At 30.9% G+C, this 27,248-nt stretch overlaps 1 protein-coding gene across 1 annotated transcript; it reads right to left on the reverse strand.

Annotated features, from left to right (window-relative positions):
* Positions 1 to 5,698: 5,698 nt before the first annotated feature.
* Positions 5,699 to 7,678, reverse strand: LOC129309238 (transcription factor MYB4-like). Its single transcript, XM_054950704.1, has 3 exons — positions 7,394 to 7,678; positions 7,089 to 7,218; positions 5,699 to 6,476 (listed from the first exon to the last, which is right to left on the reverse strand). The coding sequence occupies exons 1-3, from the start codon at positions 7,524 to 7,526 to the stop codon at positions 5,942 to 5,944; spliced, it is 798 nt and encodes a 265-aa protein (XP_054806679.1). The 5' UTR covers positions 7,527 to 7,678; the 3' UTR covers positions 5,699 to 5,941.
* Between the last annotated feature and the right edge of the window lie 19,570 nt (positions 7,679 to 27,248).

Consider the following 27,248-nt stretch of genomic DNA (forward strand, 5'->3'; position numbering starts at 1 on the left):
ACATGGCTTACAAAATACACACCATGCCATGTGACTTGCAGTTATTCAGCTTTCATTGCTTGTATCTTGCCTTGATTTTCTATTTTTCTGGCATGAAGCTTCGTTTTTTAATGGACTTTGGTCTATTAAACTTAGTTACCCATGTTTTGGGAATTTTTCATTTTGTGATGGTGTGCTCTGCACTGATGAATGTACAAGACCTTACATGTTCTTGGGAATGCACAAGCATGTTGATGCATGCAAGCAAATTGTTTGCTTTGTATAACTCGATCTGAGGCTCCGCATCGTGCTGTAACATATTATGAGAGATTCTGGATTAGGCCTTAGCAATTGTCTGCTGGTAAGTCTACGCACGGGTGGTGAGCCTGGTCATGTATCCTGAAAGGCATATGAATTGTTGAGTCTTGAGGTTGGCACGGTCAGGTTGTTCCGGAAATAATGAAATTCAAGTAAAAGAGCTAAAATAAGTAAGAGATCTTTTATTTTAAAAAGGCTTTGTAGCGTTTTGTAATTTAATTCTGTAGTGAACTGAGCGGCCATTCTTTTGTAAAATTTACCGGTAATAATTACTGGAGTCGGCTTTGCTGTTCTGCAAAGTCACTCCTCCTTTGTTCCTCTGCACTTCAGAGCAGTTCTGGACGCAAATTTAATTTTTTTTATTTTTATATTTATTTTACATTTATTAAAATAAAAAAATTGTAAAAAATATAATGGTTTAGATTTGTATAACTAAAATAGATCGCTTTATAAAAATTTTAAAAAAATTATAATATTAAATTAAACTATTTAAATTAAATCAATATTGTTTAGACTGATGATAAAAAGACTTATTAAATTATTTTATAAATGTTTATTTTTTAATATAAAGTTAAACTGTTTAGATTGATGATCAGATTTATTATAATATATTTTTTATATTTTTTTATAAATTTTTATTTTAATAAATATAAAATAAAAATAATAAAATTAAATTTAGATCATCTAAATTAATTTGGACAGTTTAAATTTGCTCTGTAGTGTAGAGGAGCAAAGGGGGAACGACTTTGCGTAGGAGCAAAGCTGACTCCAATAATTACTTGTCTGTATAAATGAAAAAGTAACTTTATATAAAATCTATTTGGATTCATCACATTTAACTTTTTAAAAAATACATTTTATATTAATATAAAAGTTAAATGTTATTTGATTATTTTAAAATTATTTAAAATGACTTTTTAAAAACACATTCAAAAGCAATTAGAATGTGGATTTGCCCACATAACTTAGTAAAATTTTTTAAAAGCACGTTCACATTTCACATTTTCTTCGATCAAATTGCCAAGTGACCCATTGGCATGTGATGTGATGATTTGTTTTGTTCAATTATACAGCACTACACGAGCAACAATTATTTTGGACTAGCTTGGTTTCTTTGCAATTTCCTTTTACTGTGCTTCCACTCTAACAATTAGATACTAAATGACTTCTATGCTAACAATTTTGTCCCTACGCTTTACTTTAATATCAAATTATTTTTTTATTTTTCTTTCTCTTATCTCCTGGTTCAGTGTTTTTTTTTTTTGGCATTTTCATCCTTTATTTCTTTTTCCATTAATTTCTCCTAGTTAAGTGATAAATTTTTATTAAAATTAATTAAATAAGTTATTAATAATTATTGTATTATATATGTATATTACTCATTTATAATTTATACCTAACATCTGAGGAATATGTTAATTAATACTCTATCCATCTAAATTTACAAAAATTCTTTTTCTGCAAAATTACACATATAAACAAAGTTTATTAAATACAATTTATAATCTTTATTTTTTTATAAGACATTTTAATCTAATATGAAGCATTTGTATAACAAGAATTAGAAATAATAAAAATCAATGGCTTTTTTTTATAATTGTACATTTAAAAACACATTTCATTGTATATAATTCAAACAACTTTCAATTTATTAAATTAACTTTTGAAAAATGTATCCAATATAAATTTTATTATAATAAGTGACTTTAACTAAATTAATTTTTGTTAATTGAACTTTCACCAAATTAATTTTTGACAAACTGAAAATTAAAAACACACATACTCCCTCCGTTTAAAAATATAAAGCATTTTTAATTGAATCTCACCCTCCAATAAAGTAGTTACTTGCTTTTCAACTAACCTTATCTTTTCATATTTACTTCTATTAAATACCCTACAATAAATATAAAGTCATTGTTAATAAAAATATTTTTGAAAAAAAGACAATGATTACATCTCGAAAGACTAAAAATGTATTACATTTTTGAACATTTAACTCCTCAAAAAATATCTTACATTTTTAAACGAAAGGAGTATTTAGTTATTTGATATTTACTATTGGATTATAATATTATTGAGATCAATTGAAAATAATTTTTAAAGGGAGATTTTTCTCATTCATTCACATGAATTTAAATGTGAAACCTCATGCGATAGATTGTTTTACTATAGAAGTCTAATTTAAAACTAATTGTATCCGGTGAAGGACTACGAAGAATTTACCTTGCAATTTGTAATGTTATAATTAATGTAGGGTGTGCATCTTATTGTGTGCTCACGCGATAATGCTGCGTTGAAATGATATCTTTAATCTGAATTGACTATTCAGCGAGGCTGTAAATAACCATTCAAATTCACATACAACCATATGTAAAAGAAATTAAAAAAAAAATGGATATCAGTTCAATGTATATTTAATATATATATATATATATATATTATTCAACATATATAATTAAAAAATGTCGCATAATATTGAAGTCAAGAACATTTCAGCTTTATTTAAACTGCATACACATGAACTCCACATTTAATTAGTTATAATAAATAATAATAGTGATACAAAAATGACGCGACCAAGATTACTTTAGCAATATACGTGCAGAAAGCTTCCGGGAATTGCACGATATAGCAGGGAAAGAACGAAGAAAAAGACCCTTCATATTTTACATTATCACATATCGGTCACATTAATCCAACTACAGGGACATCTCTTTTTTAAAAGACGACTTCTTCGCAACGTGTTCACTGGGTATGAAACCCTACAATCTATTCTGCAATCGTATCATATTGACCACACACAGCTTGGGTCTTCCACTAACTGCAATAAACATAGGAACCTGGAATTTTATATGACTTTGATTCCACCATGCGCACGTTTGACATGTTGCCAAGATATTTTTAAAAGGAATCGAATGAGAAAGTGAACAAGAAATTGCCAAATTGGCCCCAAGCGAACAAGATGTTTGGCATGTAAAGAAATATCATTACATACTCTGTTTGATTAATATGCGAGTTAAACTTAATGATGATTAAAAAGAGTATCCTTGGGGGGAAAAATGATACTTAAAGGTACAGAGGAGAGAAATGAGAGGCGATAGAGGAGGGAGAGATGAAGGGCAAGGGCAAAATGGTCAGGAAATTTTGATTCTTCAAGACCATGCATAGTCGACTAGCAGTCTATTGCCCCCATGTGGAATTGGATTCCACGCACCTATATATTTTGGTGGAAGCCGGTTGGAGTCCTGCTTTATCACATAACAACCAATATATAAACACACGCGCATAGGATGGTTTTCCAATTCCTGTCAAATGGGGCATAAAACTTTGTACTTTTAGTGCCACTTCAAAGCTGGAAAAAATGGTGCATTATCCTCAGGTATCATTGTTGTGCCAGAAAGATCCCAAGATATATGAATTGGAAGAAATTAGCACGAACGACTTGAGGTTGTGGTAGAAAAGTGTGGAACATGCCTAATGCCTTTCTTGTGGCGTTTCATCACGGCCAAGAGTCATATTCTCTTAGAATTACAATATCATATTACTTGACTCGCTAATACAAGTACATTTTGCTGTCTTATTGATCACCACGTACTCCAGAGGGAAACTTCTCGCTTATTCATAATGCTTTTCTGCTTTGTTCATTTTCTAAAGTGTTTTTAAGACTAAGCTTAGACTGAGAATAGTCTAAGGACAAAAGTTATTGGGCGGAGGAGAAAATTAAAAGCTAACATGGAGCGTTTAATTAGAGCAAAGCAAGTCATATTATTGCACTGCCGTCCTTACAGTGAACATATCAATCATGCCAAATAGAGCGTGATAACTTCAGATATTGAACAGCATTTTCAAACTTGAAAGCCATGTGTTTTGTTCTTCTCTTTTGTTTTTGAATGAAAGAAATATGCTCCCCGAAAATTTTATTCAAAGCATGATTGGATATTAAGGGCTTATTTGTTTTCTGTTTTTAAAACTATTTTTTTATTTTTGAAAACAGAAAAATTTAAAAATTTGTTTGGTTAAATGTTTTTAATTTAATTATTTTTAAAACTTTTTTCATTTTTTAAAAAAAACTAAAAAAATAGAAACAACTTCAAGTTGTTTTTGTTTTATTTTTCTTGTTTTTAAAATAATATGCATTTAATTATTAAAAATTATAATTACTTTGATCAATTTCTATAATAAATCATCACCATTAACCACTTATAACTATCACCATCAGTATATTTTTTAATTTAAAAATAATTTTTAAATTAACATAACCAAACATATTTTTATTTTATTTTGTTTTGAAAAATAATTTTAAAAATTTTATTATAAAACAATTTTTAAAAACAAAAAAAAAATTGCTACCAAACAAACCCTAAATGTCTGAATATTATTTTTTGCGTTGTGAGTAACTAGCTATTTCATTAAACTGAACTCTTATTGATGTATAAATTAGTTTATAACTTTATATAAAGTAGGTAATTTATTTTTATAAATAAAAACAGATGGATTATATAATAACAAATATGATTACGTTTTAATTTGCACAAATACAAAAATAGAACTCACAGGCACGCCAAGGTTAAAAAAACTTCTTAAGGCCTGTTTGGATGCCTTTTTAGAATCAATTCTAGGTTCAAAATTATAGTTTTAAAAAATTTTATCCAAACACCTCACTTTTTCCAAACTCCATTTAGTTTCCAAAACTCCATTTGGAATAAGCTGAAATTTGTTCCATTTTGAAAAATCAATATCATAATCAATTCTTGAAATTTTATTTAAATACCATCACATTCTAATAATCAATTTTTTTAATCAATTTTTTTCAATTAAAATCCAAACACACCCTTATATGTTTCGTCAACGCCAGATTTCGTGCATGTATGTATGTACATGCAAACATGGACATGTAGTATGCATTTTCAGGAAAAATAAAAATGGATGATTTGTAGATAAAATTGAGTTCCGGTACACTAAATAATATATTTAGTGCTACTCTCTCTATATATAAATGTAAAAAAGTAATTTGCCGTTCGTGTCAAAAAGTGTGCTCCTTGTAAAAAGTTTTATACTATCATATGAAAAAAAGAAAATTTCGTTCCTCGTTTCTTGTTTTTTTCCGCTGTAGTGACTCAGGGTTCGTTAATAACTGGGTTGATGAATGTTTACTTTTTCAAGCTTCCAAATAATCGGCCACAACTTGAAGAATCATTCAGATCTTTCATGGTCGACTTTTCAAATTTGATCATCTGTTCCGCTGAAGCGCATTAATCTCTCACCCACTACCACATATCTCAAAGGAAAATAGACAATATGTAACAGACACAAATAGTTGAATTTATTCCATACTTTCATATCCTGCATCTTTACTTTGTTATTACTGCAAATTGCAATAAATGAATGACCCTCAGCAAAGTCCAAAAAAAAAAAATATTATTTCTAAGAAACAAGAATGTTAATTACATGCCCATTACTTCTTTGTGAGTGTCTTACTATTTAATCTCACTCTATATTTTAAGCTTTTAACGAAAAGGTGGTGAAGGTTTACAAGTCAATGAATGACTGTAGCTCTTGGATGGACAAAAATAGCCTCCTCTCTCACTAGAAAGTAGAAATAGATGGATGACACAAAGGCCCACTAGGAGCATATATGAAAAGTTCAGAACGTCAACTCTGTCGAATCCCCTGATCTGATGAATACGTCGTACCAGAAATCCATTCCATCGTCAAAGTTTATACTGTTATACCCGCAGCCTTGCTGGAATGATTCCACAGGCTCAAATGAGCATTGATGATGAGCTGGTAATTCATTGTTCATGGCGATGCTATTGTCATCCATTGCAGCTTCTGACCAAAAGCTTTCTTCAATTTGAGGCAATATAGGCTCCAGAGAGTCCATGTCTTCACTCTTGATGCACATATTCATGCCATTGCTTTCTCTTAGTGTGAATACTGAGGATAACAGATCACTGGAAGAAGTAGACGATGATGAAACTGATTGAGTGGTCACAGTGCTGGAACTGGAAACAGATCGTTTAATTAAATGAGGTTTGGAGCCTCTGGTTTTGGTTTCTGAGTTAATGAGCTGATCAGCTTGCTTTGTTTTTTGAAGCCTCTTCTTCAAGTGGGTATGCCAAACATTTTTTATCTCGTTGTCTGTTCTTCCTGGTAGCTTCGCTGCAATGGCTGACCACCTAGATAACAAGGACAAGAGTTTTTAAGACATATCAGTGAAAGACAAACAGGGTTGTCGTATTTCTAGGAATTTACTAATATTATCTTGTGCACATTGGTATATAGCTGCTAGCTGCATGTGACCTACATATATACACACACAATGCCTCGCTGAGTGTGGTGAAAATCAGATCTATGAATCAGAGAATCTCGCAGCCTGGTTACTTGTTTATATCGAAGTATCAAGTGGCAGCAGAGAGCTCGCCTAGTTTTCCTCACAGTTAAAATGGGTCTAGTCGCCATTATAGAAAAACTTTATGAGAACGGTCCCTTTCTTTTTAATTAATATTTTTCTGGAAGTTGACAACTAATGGAGGCCAGTACGTAGTCCCCGCCACTATATCCTTTCTTTTGCTATATATTGTTATTTAAGACAAAAAAAAAAAAACAAATCAAGTTTCTGAAACTGAATCTCCAATGACAATTTCCTTCAACTAAAGATTGAAGAAGAATCACTAAGCAGCATATCCTTTTTCATCTTGGAGAAGTGGAGTTGTAGGATGAATATATCAACGTTTATGTTGTCATCGGTCAATCAGAAGGCATATAGATCAGTAGGGAATAATGTATACCTGTTGCCAAGCATCTCGTGCAGCTTAATAATAGTTTCTTCTTCTTCAGCCGTGAAGTTTCCTCTCTTTATATCTGGCCTCAAATAGTTGATCCACCGTAATCTGCAACTCTTCCCACATCTTAAAAGACCTGAGGAATTCACCGGACAACCATCACCACACAGAGAAACTAAACTTGCAAAACAGTGATAAAATTACAAAGAACATGAACATATTCAAGAAGGACATGTAAAACTCGGGAGTATTTCATTTCCTGTGTTTCCGTCACTCTTCTGAGTGCAAAATCTAGCATATGATTGAAGTACCTGCTTGCTTTGGGAGGGCACGCCAATTGCCATGGCCATGTTTTTGGATGTAGGAGACCAAGAGATGGTCTTCTTCAGGAGTCCAAGGACCCCTCTTCAGTCCCATCTTCTCGCAGCAAGGAGCTCTCACCATTGTTTCTGTTCTGCCTTTACTCGGCTTTCACAGAACGAAGCAGAGACTTCAGAGTACAGATAATATATATACAGCTAGAGGCCTAGTGTAAAAGGCTCACTGAAGAAGCTAGCATATACAGGCTTTGTGCGCGAATATGGAAGAAGCAGTTCGAGTTCAACTTCGTTTCTTACGGCCATGGTAGCTATTTATGCTCGGATAATCACCGCACGCCAATTGGGGCTTGACTAGTCAAACCAAAGAATATCCTATTTCATCGTTCAAACTGTTTAGCAGCTTCCTGGAAATTGAAAAAAAAAAATGAAAAATATCAATCAAGGATTATTGAAAAAAATTTATGTCAATCAAGAGTCAATAGTTATCAAAACAAGAATGATTATTTATTAATTTAAGTTAATCTTTTATCAATAATTATCTATTTAAGTTTTAACAACAACTTGTTATAAATTAACAACAATCCATTCAAGCTTCTTTTCATTTAAATTTTAACAATAATTAACTCTTGATTGATATAAATTTTTTTAACCGTCCTTCATTGCTATTTTCCTTTGAAAAAAACCATCCTATCTCTCTCTCATCTCTTTATTTAATTTATGTGCTTTAGAAAACTTGTGGATTTAAATTATTAGATTATTAAGTGAGGCTTAGCAATGAGAGATTCGAACATGTCCAATCTTACTGCTGAATGCGTAATGAAAACACAATTTAGCAAGCATATCCTCCTTCAGTCCCTCTCATGTTGTGCGTGCGCGCGTGTCTAAGTGTGTCTAATTTGTTTTTCATTTCAAGTCTATTATGTTGGGTTTGGGTTCCCTTTCTATGTAGAAAAATGCTTAATATTGAAACCCATTGTGAGTTTTACTAAGTAAAATAGCGAGGGGTCAAATTAGGTAATGTGAGAGAGGTCATATTTAGTCTTATGTGCAGTCGTTTGAGAGAGAACAAGAGAGAGAATCATTTTTACATATTTACAAAATAGTCTCGGTAAATTGGTCTTTATGGATTATTTCACCATTAGATCAAGCTAAATTCGGTGAGCTAGTTCACAACATCCAATGCATAATTTTCAAAGATGGGATCGTTGATTCGTTGCCTAATGTGAGAGATATTCTATTCGCACTACAGCCTCTAGTTTGGTGTTTTTTCATCTTCTTTATCCTCTTTTATAAGCCCGTTGATTTAGTATTTTGGCTAGTTGTTTGTGCTTATTTGTGCATATGAGTGAGACTCTCTTGTATCCTATTTTAATCATAGTGGAGCTGTTCTTTATTGGTCTAGACAACTCGTGGTTTTTACCCTTATATTGAGGGGTTTTTCATATTAATAATTTCTATTGTCTCTAGTCAAATTTGTGCTATTTATTTTTTTTTCATATATTTGTTTGAATTGCTCGAATGATGGAGTCGAATACAAATAAGATGATCTCTTTAAATGGCACTAATTATCATTTATGGGAGGGCAAGATGAAGTATTTGCTAAATATGCATCTTCCTATATTTGCTACTTAAAAGCCAGATTTCAAATCTAGTGAAGAATGGGATTTTGAGCATCAATAGGTATGACCACATTGCTAATGAGGCACATGCAAGAACCTTGTGGGATAAGATTGGGTCCTCGTATGCCTTTAAGTCAAGAAATAACAAATTGTATTTGATAAATTGTTTGATGAATTTGAGATATAAAGAAGGGACTTCTATTTCTGATCACTTGAATGAATTTCAAGGGCTCCTAGATCAATTGTCAAGAATGGCTATCAAGTTTGAAGATAAGATTTTAGGACCATAGCTTCTAAATACTTTGCTTGAGTCTCGGGAGACATTGTAGGTTTCTATAGCTAATTTAACTCTTAATTTTGTTATCTCCTTGCAAATTGTAAAGAACGATGCTCTTAATGAAGAGATAGGAAGGAAGGCACAGGGTTCTTCATCTCAACCTGAGGTGCTTGTCACAGAAAATAGGAGAGAAATCAGAAAAGAAAACTGAAGGGTGGTAGAGAGAAAAGCAGGAGTAAATCTAAATCTAGATACAAGAATATAGAGCGTCATTACTATCAGAAGATAGGGTATATTAAAAAGAATTGCTTTCAGTGGAAAAAGGAGAATGAGGATAAAAAGAGTAAGCAAAATGACAAAGGCCAAGATGATGATGAGCACATTACTACTACTACTAATGATGATCTTGTTCTTCTATATGATTATGACATAGTTAATCTTGTATCAAATGAGAGTATATGCATAATAGATAGTGGTGCTACACTATATGTTACATCGAAGAAGGAGCTCTTTACATCTTATACTCCTGATAACTTTGGGGTGTCAAAGATGGGTAAGGATGGCCTGTCTAAGGTGATTGGTATTGGTGATGTTTGTTTAGAAACTAATATGGGTATGAAGCTACTTCTTAGAAGAGTCAAACATGCTCTAGATGTTCGTTTTAATTTGATCTCTATTCATGCACTTGATAATGATGGTTTTGATAACTATTTTGGCTCTGAAAAGTGGAAACTCACATAAGGTAACTTGGTTGTGACTAGAGGAGAAAAATTCTCTAAATTGTATTAGACAAAACCTTATATTGCTAAAGACAATGTGAATGCTATTAATATAGAGGCATCGAATTTGTGGCACCGAAGGCTTATTCATATTAGCAAAAAAGGATTGAACTGCTTAGCCAAAAGGATGTACTTTATGGGTTGAAGAGTGCAAAATTGGAGAGATGTTCTTATTGCATGGTAGGTAAATAGACTATAGTGTCGTTTAAGAAGCATCCTCCTTCAAGAAAGTTAAATGTAACATTCCAAGTTTTAATTTCCTAATTAACTAAACCTAATTAGGTTAATTAAGTAAGTTAAGATGGTGTGTAGTCAAGGAGATCTAATAATCATATTTAATAATTTTTCAGCCCTAGTTGTGGGTCCGATATCAAGACGGGCCATCCGGGTATTAAAATGAGAAGAAAAGGAAGAGTTGATGTTGTTGTGCCACACATTAAGGCATGGAGATCATCCACCGTGGTGCACAAACGTTTCTGAATGAGGGAGGATCTCTCTGTGCCATGTGCTACAGCACATTGTGCGTCTATCGCGGCGCATAGCCATTTTCTGCAGTTTATCAAATGTGAAATGAGACAGAAATAGAGAGAAAGAAAAGAGAAAATAGAGAGGCATAGCTCTGCTAGGGTTTACTTATGGACGACATAGAGAATATTTTAAACGCTACAAATATCTAAGGTAAGTATCACACTCATTACTATCCCCATTTTTTTCACATTTATGAGTTTGTGGTTAGGGTTTGATAATAAAAGTAAAATTTTGGTCCATATAAGTTATGGGTCTAGATTTATTGATTCAAATGGAGTTAATGAGAGTATGTTAGAGTATCTAAACTTAGGTATAATAAGTTTTGGTATCTTAGGTTGTTGGGCACCATTAATATCCAAAAATCCCATTTATTATGGGTAGTTGGAAGATTGTGATACCATTAATGGAGATTTAATAGCTCATTAATATTATTGGAGATTAAAAGTAACTATTCAACCCAATAGATAGGTTCCAACTCATGTAGAGTGAATGTTGGGCAATTTAGAAGCAGAGATTGAGGATTTAAATGCTTGAGTTGGTAATGTTGATGAAATTCAACTTAGTTGATTGTAATTTTGACTCTTGGTCACCCATTGAATTGGAAATTTAAGATTGGAAGGTAGTAGATTAAAGGGTAAACCTTTGACCTCTCAAAGGTTTGAGGTAACCAGGAAAACTTTACTTTGAGTAGTTATATATTAATTGATTGTAAATTGATTTCAATTGTGAGTGTGGCATTCATGGGTTAATTTTCAATATGAAAAGCATGTGCTAGTTTTGATAAGCATATGAAAAACTGAATGTGCATAAAGTTATTTTAAATTGAAATGCAAATGCCTAATTAGGATGTTTTTGAATATAAATATGCCTATGTCTTTAGAAAAAAATGAATGTGATGATTATGTGAGATAGATGTGTGTTAATGAGAAATGAATTTGGAGAAAATGATGAGAATACAAATTTAGGTAGCGCATGGTCGTGAGCCCAACATGATTGTTGTGATAATGAGTAAACAAAAATAAAAATGTCAAAATAAGTGAGTATTGATTATGGCATGATTAGTGGTAGGAGTTCGCCTAGGGATTGGGAGTAGAGAAAATTCATATGGTATTTAAGCGACCTTCCAATACACGAGAGTATAGTCTTGTCTCACAGTTTACTGAGGGACTGTTTCATAATTTGTCAAGGAACTAGAACCTAGCTATCTCCACTGATTCAATGAGGAGAATAGCCTAGGATATGAGACATTCCAAGGATTTGAGAATGAGGGAGGCTGTGGTTCGAGAGTAAGTCTTGTGATCTCTAGTCGGGTCACATCTTACGATTAATAAGCTTGGGTAATCCAGTCATACGAATGGAGTCCTAATCAGTATTATAGCCCACGATTTTGGTCTAAGAAAATAAGAAGAAATAAGGTTGGTTGATTATTGCCTAAGTAAATATATGATATGTCACACGTGTTAAGTGATGGCAAGTCACATGAGTATGGGTCATGTCACATATATAAGAATATAGTAACAATATACCTAGTTTATGATAGATAAAGAAGTTATTTAATGATAAATGATAAATTATGATATATGTGAACTTATTTGCATACGTGGTTTCTTATGCATGTACTCGGTTTATAATTGATATATAACTTATTATAGTAGGTTTAACCTTGATTACTGAATGGCTAGACTCACCCCTTTCATTTAATACTTTTTAGGCTCTTACTATATACCTCTAGCTTAGTTTATTTTGTGTAATAGCATATATTTGCCAATTTTAGGATGCATGCTATCACACTTGCACTATTTTGTTTTCGAGAATGTTAGATTTGTATTTTAGGCCCTGAGTCTTTAGGTATGTTAATATATATTTGTTAATAGGGCTAAAATACTAATGTAAGTGTAGAAATAATGATTTGAACATGTTTTGAATAATTTGGGCACAATGCAATGATGGTTTACCTCCCCCTCTGTTTTTAGTAAAATAGGGTTAAGAAGTAAATTTTTATTATACTATTATTTTAGTGCTTGTGATGTGTTGTACTGGTGGTCCTAGGTCTATTAGATATGGTTCAAGTATTAGGAAAAGCTTTTAGCACTTGTTAAGGGTTTTAGACACCCATTTTGTGTGGAAGTTGTGAAAAATGGTTGAAATGTGTTTGGGTGTCTAACTTTGTAGTGTTTTGGCACTTGTTGAGTCTTTGGGTATTTTGAAAGTAAAACCTATACCATTAGCTAGTTCATGTAGAAAGCTTTTCATAGACATCTAGATCACGTCATTTGAAGATCAGACAGAGAATCAAGGCAAGTCGGAAGTTTCTCAATTTTGCTATCAAATAACAGTAAAATCAGTTAAAATTTCATACAACACGCTGCGGCGTACGCCGCTTGAGCCATGGCACGTGGCATAGAGAGCAACATGTCACGGCGCAGCACGCATAAGCCGTGACGCATTGCCCTTTATTATAGCACATATTTTGTTTTTCAATCATTTTCGACTTCTTTCACTCTTCTAAGGTATCTCATGCTTCTAAAACTTATTTTACTCTGATATAAAGGGTTTGGATTAATTTAAACTTATTTTTATTTGGAGAACTTGGGATCCCTTGCTTTTAAATTAATCCTTGGTAATCATTTTTTTGAGTGAAGTCTCTGACTGTCAGGTGTTATATTAGTTAATTATGTTTAGTGGAGTGAGAATATTTCATCAAAGTTGTTTGAATTAGAGGATTTTGATATTTGTGGTCTTTTGAAGGTAAAAACCTTTAAATGGTTCTTTCTATTTTGTTACCTTTATTGATAATTGTTCTAGAAAGCTTTGGGTCTATACTTTGAAAATAAAAGACCAAGTGCTTGAAAAGTTCAAAGAATTTTAGGCTTTGATTAAAAGGCGATTAAGTAAGAAGCTTAAGTGCATTCTTGCTAATAATGGTGGTGGGTATTGTGGATCATTTGATGCTTATTATAAGCAACATGGTATTAAACATGAGAAGACTCCTCCAAAGACTCCTTAACTTAATGGTTTAGCATAGATGATGAATATGATATTCATGGAAAGAGTTAGGTGTATGCTTTTTGAAGCAAAGTTGCCTAAACAATTTTGGAGTGAGGCATTACACATAGTTGTGCATGTTATCAATTTGAGTCCCACAGTTGCTTTGAATAGTGAAGTGCTAGACAAAGTTTGGTTTGATAAAAATGTTAGTTATGATCATCTATGAGTTTTTGGTGGGCATTTGTGCATGTTCCAAAGGATGAAAGATCCAAATTGGATGTAAAGACAAGGCAATGTATCTTTATAGTGTATGATCAGGATGAATTTGGCTACAAGTTGTATGATCCTATTGAGAAAAAGCTTGTCAAAAGCTATGATGTGGAGTTTATGGAAGAGAAGACCATTGATTACATTGATAAGGTAGGGAAGACTACACCTAAAAAAGGTGATAATCTAGTTGATGTTAACCCAGTGAGCTTGCCTATTACAATCTAGTTGCTAACACTGAGAATGGTGTGCAACATGATAATGTTAATGATTAGCATCTTAGTGATTTGTTTGATGATTCAACAAATGATGTTGATAAGCAACATGAATCACATGATGTTTCTTCAAATAATGCACCTGAACCACCTCAAATTCAACTCAAGAGGTCTAATTGAGAAAAACAACAATCTAAAAGATACGCTCCTCATAAGTATGTGATGTTGACTAATGGGGGAGAACTTGAGTATTTTAAAGAGGTAATGGAGAGTAAAGAAAAACAAAAGTGGTTGGATACAATGCAAGATGAAATGAAATCCTTGCATGATAATTACACATTTGATTTGGTAAAGTTGCCTAAGAGAAAAAGGGCACTGTATTAAAGGTGGATTTATAAGAAGAAACATGAAAGTAATCATACGTCTCTAAGGTATAAAGCTAGATTGGTGGTTAAAGGTTTCAAACAAAGAAAGGATGTTGATTTTAATGAAATTTTCTCGCCTGTAATGAAGATGTCATCTATTATAATCATGTTAAGGTTAGCTACTATTCTTAATTTAAAGGTAGAGCAAATGGATGTGAAGACTGCTTTTCTCTATGGTAATTTAGAAGAAGAGATTTACATGAAGCAACTTGAAGGTTTCCTTATTAAAGGCAAAGAAGACTATGTGTGTAGGTTAAGAAAGAGGCTATATAGATTGAAGCAGGCTCCAAAGGAGTGGTATAACAAGTTTGAGTCTATTATATGCGAGCAAGGTTATAAGAAGACTACTTCTAATCATTGTGTATTTGTTAAATATTTTTCTGATGATGATTTAATTATCCTGTTATTATATATTGATGACATGCTTATTGTTGGGAAAGATGTTTCTAGGATTGACAGGTTAAAAAAGCAATTGGATGAGTCATTTGCCATGAAAGACATGGGAGCTACTAAGCAAATTCTTGGTATAAGAATTTTGTGTGATAGAAAGGAGAAAAACCTTTAGCTGTCTCGAGAACACTACATTGAAAATGTGTAGCCAAGGTTCAAAATGAACAATGCTAAGTTGGCAAATACTCCTTTTGTTACTCATTTTAAATTGAGTGTTGAATGAAGTCCTTCAAATGAAGCAGAAAAGTTAAATATGCAAAAGATTTCTTTTGTGTCTGCAGTGGGTAATTTGATGTATGTAATGGTATGCACTAAACCAGATATAGCGCATGTTGTTGATACAATTAGTAGATTTCTGTCTAACCCAAGTAGAGAGAACTAGAAAGCTATAAAATGAATTTTGAGGTATCTTCATAGTACTACTAGTATGAGACTTTGTTTGGGAGGTGATAAGCCTATCCTTAAGAGGTGCACACACTTAGATATGGCTGGTGATGTTGACTTTAGAAAGTCTACTTCGGGCTTTGTGATTAAATTTACAGGGGAAGCTGTGACCTTGTAATGTAAATTGCAAAAGTGCATAGCTTTGTATACAATAGAGGTTGAATATATTTCTATTACTGAAGCATGTAAGGAGTTGTTAAGGGTGAAACAATTCTTGAAAGAGCTTGATTTTACTCAAGAAAAATACTCATTGTTTTGTGATAGTCAGAGTGTTATTCATCCTATTAAAAATTCAATTTTCCATTCTAAGTCCAAACAAATTAATGTAAGGTATCATTGGATATGTGATGTTTGGGATGCTAAGTTGCTCGATTTGGTGAAAATTCATATTGATGAAAATATTACTGATATGTTGAGTAAGGCAATGATAAGTTTGAAAGTTGTTGTAAGATCGCCAGATTGGCGGCATCTCCACATAGTCATGAGGGGGAGATATGTTGGGTTTGGGCTCCTTTCCTATAAGGAGAAAGACCCAATAATGAAACTTATTGTGAGTCTCACCAAGTAAAGTGGAGAGGGGTCAATTAGGTAATGTGAGAGAGGTCATATTCAATTTTATGTGCAGTCATTTGCAAGAAAAGAAGAGAAAAAGTCATTTTTGCATATTCACATAACGATCTCAATATAAAGCACAGTGAATTGATGTTGCATTATTTCACCATTGGATTAAGCTAAAATTTAATGAGCTTCTTCACAACATCCAATGCATTATTTTCAACAGTGAGATTGTTGATTCATTGCCTGGTGTGAGAAATATTCTGTTCGCATTACAGCTTCTAAGTTGATGTTTTTCATGATCTTCTTCATCCTCTTTTATAAGACCATTGATTTATTGTTTTGGCTAGTTGTTTGCACTTGTTTGTGCATTTGATTGAGATTCTCTTGTATCCTATTTTGATTTTAGTAGAGTTCTTCTTTATTAATTTGGATGACCCATAATTTTTACCCCTGCATTGAGAGGTTTTTCACATTAATAATTTCTGATGTCTTTAATCAAATTTGTGCTATTTATTTTTTGCCATATATTTATTATATTTTTTCCTCTAAAATTCTAGCAAGTGGATGAAAATTTATTTCCACAGCATATAAACTACCGACTTGTGCTTTTGCTCATCATATTATTCAAGTCCTGGTGGGCATGAACTATGAAGTTATGCTTAATCAATTATTTTATCACAAATTGTTCATTTCTGTTCGTAAAATATTGTCCATATATGAACATATTTATAATTCCACCATACATCGGGCTGGTCATTAGATTGGGATCTTATTATTTAAGCCCCCAGTCATGATCAGATCCATGAATATTTTTCAATGATTTATTCGAACAAATAATATTTTTTAACTCTAATGCGTGCATGGCACGTCGATAAATATTTAAAAAAAAAAAACGAAGTGGTGTGCTATCGAAGCAGTCATTGTTCTACATTAAAGGAGGACAAGAATACATATAATATATCCCATTAGTCGATCATGGGCACAACTTGTAGTTGTGTGAGATATTTTAAATAAAAGGGTATTTATCAGTATTTAATATTTAAATGCGATTTATCTGTGAACAGTTATATGAGCATGTTTACTACACATATTCGAGGATAAATTTTTATATGAAAATAGAAATAAGTCTTGAATTAAACTTCTTTGGTTCTTCCCATCTACAGCCGTTCAACTTTAAATGAGTTAATTTTATTTTTAAAAAAATTAAAATTAATATATCGAATCATTTTATCTCTCAATCACATTCTTTAATTCATTAATATATATATATATATATATATATACACATTCTGCATTATATTGACCCATTTGTGCAAATGTCGGTTTACTGTGATAATATGTTACCCCTTCAATCAAACATACAGGCATTACAAAGCATCATATTTCAAAGCCAATATTTCAGTGTTCTCAAACACTTGAGACCATTGGTAGAAGCACATCAGAAAGAGAAATGACGTTTAAACTTTAAATTCATTTCCTTATTATGTCAATATGATGTAAATTCTATCTCGTTTACATTTTATTCCATTAAAAATAATTCTGTTAATTGAGTGTATATACAATATTCTGGTTAAAAAAATGATGTATATTTAATTACTATACAAAACACATTGACAACAATTTGTGATAAAATAAAAAATGTGATCCGAGTTTGTCTCGTTGGTATTCTTAGAATAAACACATCAATTACTCATAACATTTCGTAAAATATCTTATAAATTAAAGCATAAAATATTCAATATATATATATATATATCTCTCTCTCTTATAATGACGAAGGAAAAAATATTTTGAAGCGTGGAACTACAGTTGATTGGATGAGTTAAAACGACAGAAGCGAATTCAAATCCAATAATAATTTTAATTGACGGGCAAGGGAGCACCAAAAAAAAAAAAAGGTGGATTGATATATACACGTACACGAAAGTAAAGTGACAGGCACAGTGAATCTGCACGGGGACTGTTGGATGAAAGTCAAGTTTTTTTTCTTCTTTTTGAAGTAATAATTTAATAAAGTAGGGCAAGTGGGTGGAATAATTTGAGTTGGATATTTGTGAAATCATATCATATTGATGCAGGTCTAACTCATTGTTTTAATACTCAATCTGCATTGAACTATCGACCGAAATTGTTAACGGTTTAATTTAAGTTAAAAAATTATTTTTATGATTGTGTTGGGTTAGAAAGGAGTTAGACAGTAAATCATAATTAAGTTAAAAATTAAAGTTGAATCAAGAATTGAAGACATTTTTAAAAAACTGAAGGTTTAAAATATAATATTAAAAAAATTTAAAAGCTATGAAAAATTTAAAAATTAAATCTCTGCTAAAAGCTAGCACTTTATTTTTGAATAATTTATTTATATAAAATATAATTTAAAATTATTTTTTATAAAGATGTTGATAGTTATAGGTATAGATACAGCTACTTTTATTTAATTTAATCAAAATTTATATATATTTAATAAGTTATAAAATTATAATTTATAATACTATTAATTTACATGTTATGCCATTTTATTAACAACTAAACATATTATAAATTGTTTCACACATTTATATATATATATATAAATATATATATATATATATATATATTATTTTCATTTAATTACTATTGTTGGTCTCGCGTAAAATCAAGAATGTTGGATCCCACTTTTAAAATAGTGGTCTAACTTTTATTATCGCCGGTGCTGTTGCTTGGGGACCAAAGACCAATGAACAGGCGACTTGGCCTGACCACTTGCGTGTTGCCAGCCATGTTTGTACAATCACGTGCTTTCATCTTTTATATATATATATTTATATATAACAATTAAATACTGTTTCTAACTTGAAATAACGTAACTTTTAAAATATATTTTTTTATTTTATTTATAAATTATTTTTAATATTTTTACTGGAGTTAAGGAAATTTTTAAACGGTAAATTTTTAACTTTATGATTATTAAATATATTTACTTTAAGATAAAATATTTTAATATTTAATAAATTTTCCTGCATTTAATAAAGACAAAATAATAAATATGAATAAATAATTATTAAAATATTTTGTAAATAGAATTCAAATAAATATTTTTTATCTTATAAATAAGATAAAAGGTTTAACTTATTATGACGATACCGTTAGCCTCAAAACTGTATTGTAAGAAGCTGAAAAAATAAGAGAGGGGAAAAGACGATTCAATGAAAAATTTACTACATTGGTAAAACAAAAAATTAATTATTTAATTTTTATAGTTTTGATTTAATTATAATTCAATTCCCCAACTTTAACTCTTTATAACTAAATCATTGAATTTTTCAATTAGTTATAAATCAATCATTGAACTTTACCTTTTACAATTTAGTCCTTATATTTTAAAAATAAAATTATAAAAATTAAAAATATTTTAAAATTTATTACTAATATTTTAAATTATTAAACCCTTTTGATCTTTATAAAAAAGTTTAAAATATTTCTAATCTTTATAATTTTATTTTTAAAAATATAAATATTAATATTTAAGATATTGAAATTTCTTGAATTAAATTATAAGAGATAAAGTTCAGAGACTGATTTATAGTTGAGTTAAAATTTAAAGGATTGAGTTATAATGAATCAGAATTAAAAAATTGAGTTATAATTGAGTCAAAATTATAACATTTAAATGATTAATTTAAAAAAAATAATGAAAAATTTACTACATATATCTTTTATATTAAAAAGAAAAAGTTTGCGGGTAAGGTGCCCAGTTTAATATATGTGGGTCCATCATGAATACATCCCCTCGTTGAAACTTGAGAGTGATATGGGTAGTCAGGCACTACTTCATCAATATGCACGTTTATACGTTGCTTGTATGTATCCCAAGTTTACCCAAAAAGTGGTCGCTCCGTTCGGCCCCAGAAAAGAATAACAACAATTAAGTCATATCAGTATTTTAAATCTAAAATTTTAATATTTAAATCATTAAGAACTTGATATGCGAGTCAATCCAATCCATGTAATTATTGGGTTTTTTTAAAATATGATAAAAAATAATTATTCAATCTTTTATAATAAAATTTTTAATTTTCATGATAATTTTTAAAGAAAGAGATAGTAATTACGATGAAGGAATGAAAAAGTTTTAAAAAAATCAGAGTGGATATTTTTATTTTTTCAATAAAGGTTCAACTTTTATTTTTAAACTCCACCTATATTCATAGCCGGTCCCAAGCCCGGGTAAAAGAGGAGGGTTGTGTTAGGCCATCAATAGCCAATGTAAAACTTTATTGAATCTATCATGAACATGGACAATAGACGTTATAATGTTAATGCTAGGTCGTTGCCCGTAAGTAACGCGCTGCATGGCTCGAGTACAGTGATAAGTGAGTTAGAGCCGATGCATCGGCACCCGAATGTAGTGTTAAATGAGCAAGGGCTACCGCGTCATTCTGGACGCACGCGGCTAAAGAAGTTAGTCCATAAGAGCAAAATTAGATTTGGTACTTGGAATGTTGGGACATTAAATTGTAAATCTGTCGAGGTTGTAGGGGTTATGATTCAAAGAAAAATCAATATCCTTTGCCTGCAAGAAACAAAATGGCATGGAGAAGAAGCTAAAGATATTCAAGGTTTCAAACTTTGGCATACAGGAAAAATAAGTGCACGTAATGGAGTAGGCATCATTATAGATAAGGAGTGGAAGAAGAACGTTGTAGAAGTTAGTAGAATTGGAGACAGAATTATTTCCTTAAAAATGATAATTGGACATGAGACTGTTAATATTGTTAGCACTTATGCGCCGCAAGTCGGGACAGAAGCCAATCTTAAGGAATTATTTTAGGAGGATCTGGAGGGGTTGATTCGACATATACCACAGAGTGAAAAGATTTTTATTGGAGGAGACTTTAATGGGCATGTTGGAAGGAAAGCTGGTCAGTATGCGAGGGTGCATGGTGGTTTTGGTTTTGGAGAGCTAAACAATGAAGGACAAACTCTTCTTGATTTTTCATTGGCGTATGATTTTAAGATTGCCAACACTTGTTTCAAGAAGAGAGATGAGCATCTCATCACTTACAAAAGTGGAGCCTCAAGGTCACAGATTGATTTTCTTTTGGTTAGGAACACAGATAGAAGACTTTGTAAACTGTAACGACACAACATAGGGTCCTAGTCCTTGATGTGTGTATTATGAGTAAAATTCAAAAACGTCGACAAGTAGTAACACCAAGGATTAGGTGGTGGCAATTAAAAAGTGATAAGCAAGATATTTTCAAGCGAAATCTTTTGGATAAAGGAATTTGGGAATCTCAGGGAAGTGCTAACATCATATGGGAAGATATAGCTAAAAAGATACGGGAGGTTGCAAAAGTAGTTTTGGGAGAATCGAAAGGTTCTGGTCCTAGAGATAAGGAGTCTTGGTGGTGGAATAATAGTGTACAGGACAAAATCAAGTATAAGAAGAACTGTTTTAAAGCCATACATTTGTGTAACAATGAGGAAAATTGGGAGAGGTACCGTATGGCTAAGAAGGAAACTAAGAGAGCTGTGGGTGAAGCTCGTTCTAAAACTTTTGAAGAATTTTATAAGAATCTTGAGATGAAGGAAGAAGAGCAAAATATTTATAAGATTGCCAAGAGTAGGGAAAGAAAATCAAGAGATCTAGAACAGATAAGGTGTATTAAGGATGAAGAGGGAAGAATTTTAGTTATAAATGATGAAATTAAAAATAGATGGGAGACTTACTTTTCTAAACTTTTCAATGATGGAGAGGATTCATCTAGTAACTTGGAGGATTTAGTAATTGGTGAAGGAGAACAAAATTTGTCATTCTATCAAATAATACGTGATAAGGAGGTAAAGGAAGCTCTTAAGAAAATGGCAAATGGTAGAGCCAACGGAACTGATTGTGTATCTATCAAAGCGTGGAAATGTTTAGGTGAAGAAGGGGTGAGATGGTTAACTAAGTTATTTAATATGATTTTACGATCTAAGAAAATGCCTGACGAGTGGAGGAGAAGTACATTAATTCCTATTTATAAAAATAAAAGAGATATTCAGAATTGTACTAACTATAGAGGGATTAAACTCATGAGCCACACAATGAAATTGTGGGAGAAAGTAATTGAGCACAGGTTGAGATTGGAGATAAGTATTTCTGAGAATCAATTTGGTTTTATGCCAGGTAGATCAACTACAGAGGCGATTTATCTACTAAGGGGATTAATGGAAAAGTATCATTGTAAAGATAAAGATCTACACATGGTTTTTATTGATTTGAAAAAAGCTTATGACCGTATACTAAAAGAAGTGCTTTGGAAAGCGTTGGAAAAAAGGAAGTACGGATTACTTATATTAAAGCCATACAAGATATGTATGAGGGGGTAAAAACTAGTATAAGAACACCTAGTGGTCAAACAAAGGATTTTCCTATAAAGATTGGACTACATCAGGGATCATCTCTGAGTCCTTATTTGTTCAACTTGATTTTAAATGTTTTGACGGAGCATATTCAAGAGGAAATCCTAAAATGTATGCTCTTCGCGGATGATATAGTTCTTATAGCAGAGACAAGAGAAGAGGTTAATTGTAAACTTGAGTTATGGAGGAGGACATTGAAGTCGAAAGGTTTTCGTTTGAGTAGAAGTAAGACGGAATATTTATATTGTAAATTTGGTAAAGGAATATTCGACAATAATTTGGAAGTGAAATTGGGAGATCAAATTATACCTCAAGTGGAAAAGTTTAGATATTTGGGAGCCATTATTCAAAATGATGGTAAAATCAGTGGAGATATTTCACATAGAATTCAAGCTGGGTGATTTAATTGGAGAAAAGTTAAAGGAGTTATTTGTGACCGTAAGGTGCCTAATAAACTTAAAGGAAAGTTTTATCGCACTGCTATCAGACCGGCAATGTTATATAATAGTGAATGCTGGGCTCTAATGGGACAGCAAGAGCATAAAGTTAGAGTAGCAGAGATGAAAATGTTACGATGGATGTGCGGACATACACGTAAAGATAAAATTCGAAATGAGCATGTACGCGGAAAAGTAAGGGTGGCACCTATTGAGAAAAAATGGTAGAAAATCAGTTGAGATGGTTTGGGCATGTACAAAGAAGACCAAGGGAGGCACCAGTGAGAAGAGTGGAACATATAACTTTGAGTCCGATTAACAGAAGTAGAGGAAAGCCTAAGAGAACACTCTTGAAAGTTGTTGAACGTGATCTCTTAATTAATAATATTCCTAAAAGCTTGATAAATGATAGAGCACAATGGCGTCTTGCAATCCATGTAGCCGACCCCACCTAGTGGGATAAAGGCTTGTTGTTGTTGTTGTTGTTCAACTTTTAAAAATACTTAAAAGTTTACTGACAATGTTGAGATAATAGTTACAAGAGATGTATAATTATCAATATTCAGCTTAAAGATCCAAGCTGGAGGGGAGTCATTCAGCTCGACAGGGTCGTTTTGATGGGACCTGGACGAATCAAAATCCACATTAGATTGTAAAAGAGAACATCCCATATATTAATTAAATTTCTTTTAAAACAAGAAAAGAAATTAATGGCTTGTTTGGTATAAAGGAATTGAAATTTGGACGGTAGAAGTGATAGAAAAATTATAAAATTAAAATATTTGACACATCGGAACTCAATTTTATGCGGAACTCGATGGAATTGAGTTTCTTGTTGGGGGTAAGCATCCAATCAATTCGTTTTTAATTTTTTCAAAATCAATCAATCAAATTACATATAAAATTTAAATTAAATCAAATTAAAATACTTGATCAAATTAAATTAAAATTAAATTGAATTATAAGGGTTTAATTCGATCGATCTATTCAATTTATGAGTTTTGATTTGTGTTTATGAAATTTAATTATTTATATATTTTATATATTTATTTTTTTCTTGATGTTGAAGGGCTAACAAAAAAATAACAATCTTATGTCATACTCTTTCTGTTTCTATATATAAGAGAAAAAATTATACTTATTTCGTTAAAAAATGTAAGGTATTTTTAACCGAATCTCATCCCTCAATAAAGTAGTTACCTACTTTTAAACTAACCCTATCTTTTTATATTTATCCTTATTAAACAATCTATAATAAATATCAAGTCATTATCAATACGGGCACTTTTTTTTAAAAAAAGCAATGATTACACCTTGAAAGATTAAAAATGTCTTATATTTTTTAACATTAATCTCCTCAAAAAATGCATTACATTTTTTATTGGAGGGAGTATAACACAATTTAAAAAAGTTGGTTAATCATAATAATCATGTCTAAAAATAAAAAAATAAACTAAAATGCTCTATGTTAACCAACATAAACATGCATTAATCATTTTTCATTAATGCAAAATATGAGAGGTAATTTATAAAATATGTAATAAATGCTTATTGAAATTAATGACTTTGCTTATATAAAAAATAAGTAAAAAATAATAGTCTTTTCTACAAATAAAAACGAAGGGAGTAATTCATAGGAAAATTAATAAAACTCAATATTATTATATTAAAAACTAAATTATAAAAATAAAAAACAAAACATCACATTAAACAAAAAAATATTATCAGATCTAGAACTTTGCCTGTCGCTCAACCTCCATCGTCTTCACATCTGCTCTTGCTTGAAGTCTGTTTGTTGTTGTGGATCGTCGCTATCTCCACCTTCAATGCTTCATCTCCTTCCTCTTGTTCTAATTATTTCTTCAACATTATCACATTTGGAAAAAGTCAAACAGCGTTTGGACCGATTTTACTCCTCTTCTCATTTCCGTTGTCGCTAAACGCAACTTTAATTTGCTCTGGAAATGGGTAGAGTTGCTGCACAGAATCTTCAACAAATGTGCATAGTTTTTTTTTTTTTAATCAAATGTGCATAGAGTTGCCGCTGCACTACTCTGCAGGAGATTTTAACCAAATGTCTTGCATAGTTTTTACTCCTCTTTTTCTCAAATTGGGTAGAGTTGCTTTTTTACTCTGGAAATGGTGCTTTTCCGGTGACTCGGGAAATTGGAAATGGATGATAGGTTTTTTTTTTCTCCCTTGGGCTTTTTTTTTTTGGTTAAATTTTAGGGCTATTTTGATCTTTTTAAAATATAAATATAATATAAAATAAAATTTTTATCTCACTTTTATTTTTATACTAAATATACTTTTAAACTTTACCAGTGTACCTCCGCTTTTACTTTCTTATTCACCTCTATTTTCATAAAAAAAAAAAACAATTTCCTATTCGAAACGGGGCATAAAAGTGAAGTACGTACACAGATTTTGACTCGCTGTTGGTTAGAGTTGAGGGCCAACACCGAAGCATTCAAAAGCCGAAAACTGAAAATAATGATGGTGGATGGGCCATAGAGAATGAGCCTCTATTGATTTAAAAATTAAGAACATGTTTCGCAATTTATTTTAAAAATAATTTTTTATTTTTTAAAATAAAAGAATAAAAAATTTATTTGATAACGTGTTTTTAAAATGTGTTTCAGAGAATAAAAAAATAAAATATTATTTTAAAAAATAAAAAAATTAAAATAACTTTCAAATGTTCTGAGATTATTATTCTGAAAAATAAGGAAGAATGAAAAAAATATTTATTTTTATTATTTTTTTATTCTCAAAATATATTTTACAAAACATAATTTTTAAAATAATAAAATAAAAATAATTTCAAACAGTGCCTAATTAGCTGGACACTGTGGATGGTCGATAGCTGTCTCCTACCGTCTTAGTCAATTGTGTTAGACTCCACACATTAATTAATGTCCGTTTAACTTTGGCCAAAATAATAATAATGATAATAATGTCCATTTAACAATTACCTTCGCCGCCGGTTGCGTGGCCTTTGCCTTTTGGAGTAAATGGAATGGAACTGTCTCAGTTCCGCCCATCTAAGCCCTCTAGTCACTGTAGACAGGCAAGTTTTTCTTGTAAAACTGTTATTAGAAGAATTAATTAATTAAAGACACAGATTTCTCGGAATAAAATGTCAAAAAAAATAAGAATTTAATCTGAAACCGCTTTAGTAACGATGATTTGATAACAAATGCGAAATGAATGGGGATATATTAAACATTAAGTTCAGCGTCAAAATTTTGTGTTACCATTGCATTGTTGATCGGTGACTCGTGATGCGCAATGAGTATATAATTAGAGTTGAGGTGCTAATTTAAAGTAAAAAATTATAGTTGGCCCTTAAAAAGGTTAGCTTTTTAAGCTTGAAAATGAAAGATCTAACCCTATAAGGCTAAATCTAGTCTTTTTAAGTTATTTTATTATTTTTTTTTAAATTCATCGTGAAAAAAAAATAAAAGAATAAATATTTAATTAAAAAAATGAAAATCCTAAACTCATTCATCCCTCCTTCATTCTTTCATCAAGATTTAGTTAATAATTCTAGCAAAATTTAATGTTTATTGGTGTTAAGTTTGATATTAGTATTTCATATTAGACTTAGATATTTAAATTTTACATATTTGTTATGCTATAGATTGACTTAAATTTATTTTTTAAATTTAATCTTATGTATAATAATTTTTTAAAAAAATATAACTTTAGGTTCTGTACTTTACTTGTATTTTACTATTAGTCTTTATACTTTTTTTAAATATTTTTGGTTCTCTACTTTTATTTTTTATTGTCTTAGATCTCTCCAAAATTTCTATACTTTGTTTATGGATGAACTTAAAATAATAAAAAATAAAAGTACAAGGATCAATAACAAAACGTTAATAAAGTATAGAAATTTAAAATTATATTTTTCCTCATTTTTTTAAAATTATAAATATATTTTTTATGTTTTAAAATTAAAAAAGAAACAAAAATAGGGCTGGAGTGTGGATTGGCCCTTCAACCAAACCTTATAAGATTAAACCTTGAGATATAATTGAACTTATCAGGGCCAATTTGTTTAAGCCGTGACCCTAATTAATAGCTCTAATATATTCTTTGTGAATAGCAAATAAGTCTCTAAAAATTGAGGACTATAAATAATAGATTCCTTCCAACTATTACATGTATAAGCTTTTGATTCAAAAATCATTAACCCACTTGATTAAAACTCAGGCCAATTTAAGTTGATGTGTGTGTGTGTGTGTTGCGATGAAAAATTCTTGTGTGGATCCAGTTAAACACCTTATTCATAATCCATTCCATAAAAACATAATATTTATTATTAATTCAATCAAATAAAATTTAACATTTTATTATTTTTAATGTCCTTATTTTTATAATAGAATGCTTATTAATTTCTTAATTTTCTCTCTCTTGTTAATATTATTAATAATTTATATTTAATGTTATTTGAGTGTCATATTTTT

Source organism: Prosopis cineraria, unplaced genomic scaffold (genome assembly GCF_029017545.1).
Source record: "Prosopis cineraria cultivar Desert tree isolate PC_DT_omini unplaced genomic scaffold, ASM2901754v1 PC4, whole genome shotgun sequence".
NCBI classification, from domain to species: Eukaryota; Viridiplantae; Streptophyta; class Magnoliopsida; order Fabales; family Fabaceae; genus Prosopis; species Prosopis cineraria.

What these genes read in the sequence shown, in the direction of transcription:
- LOC129309238 (XM_054950704.1), bottom strand. Translation starts at nt 7,526, where the DNA reads ATGGTGAGAGCTCCTTGCTGCGAGAAGATGGGACTGAAGAGGGGTCCT. An exon ending in TGCCCTCCCAAAGCAAGCAG is followed by an intron (nt 7,219 to 7,393) that starts GTACTTCAATCA and finishes TGAATTCCTCAG; the next exon opens with GTCTTTTAAGATGTGGGAAG. An exon ending in CACGAGATGCTTGGCAACAG is followed by an intron (nt 6,477 to 7,088) that starts GTATACATTATT and finishes CTTGTTATCTAG; the next exon opens with GTGGTCAGCCATTGCAGCGA.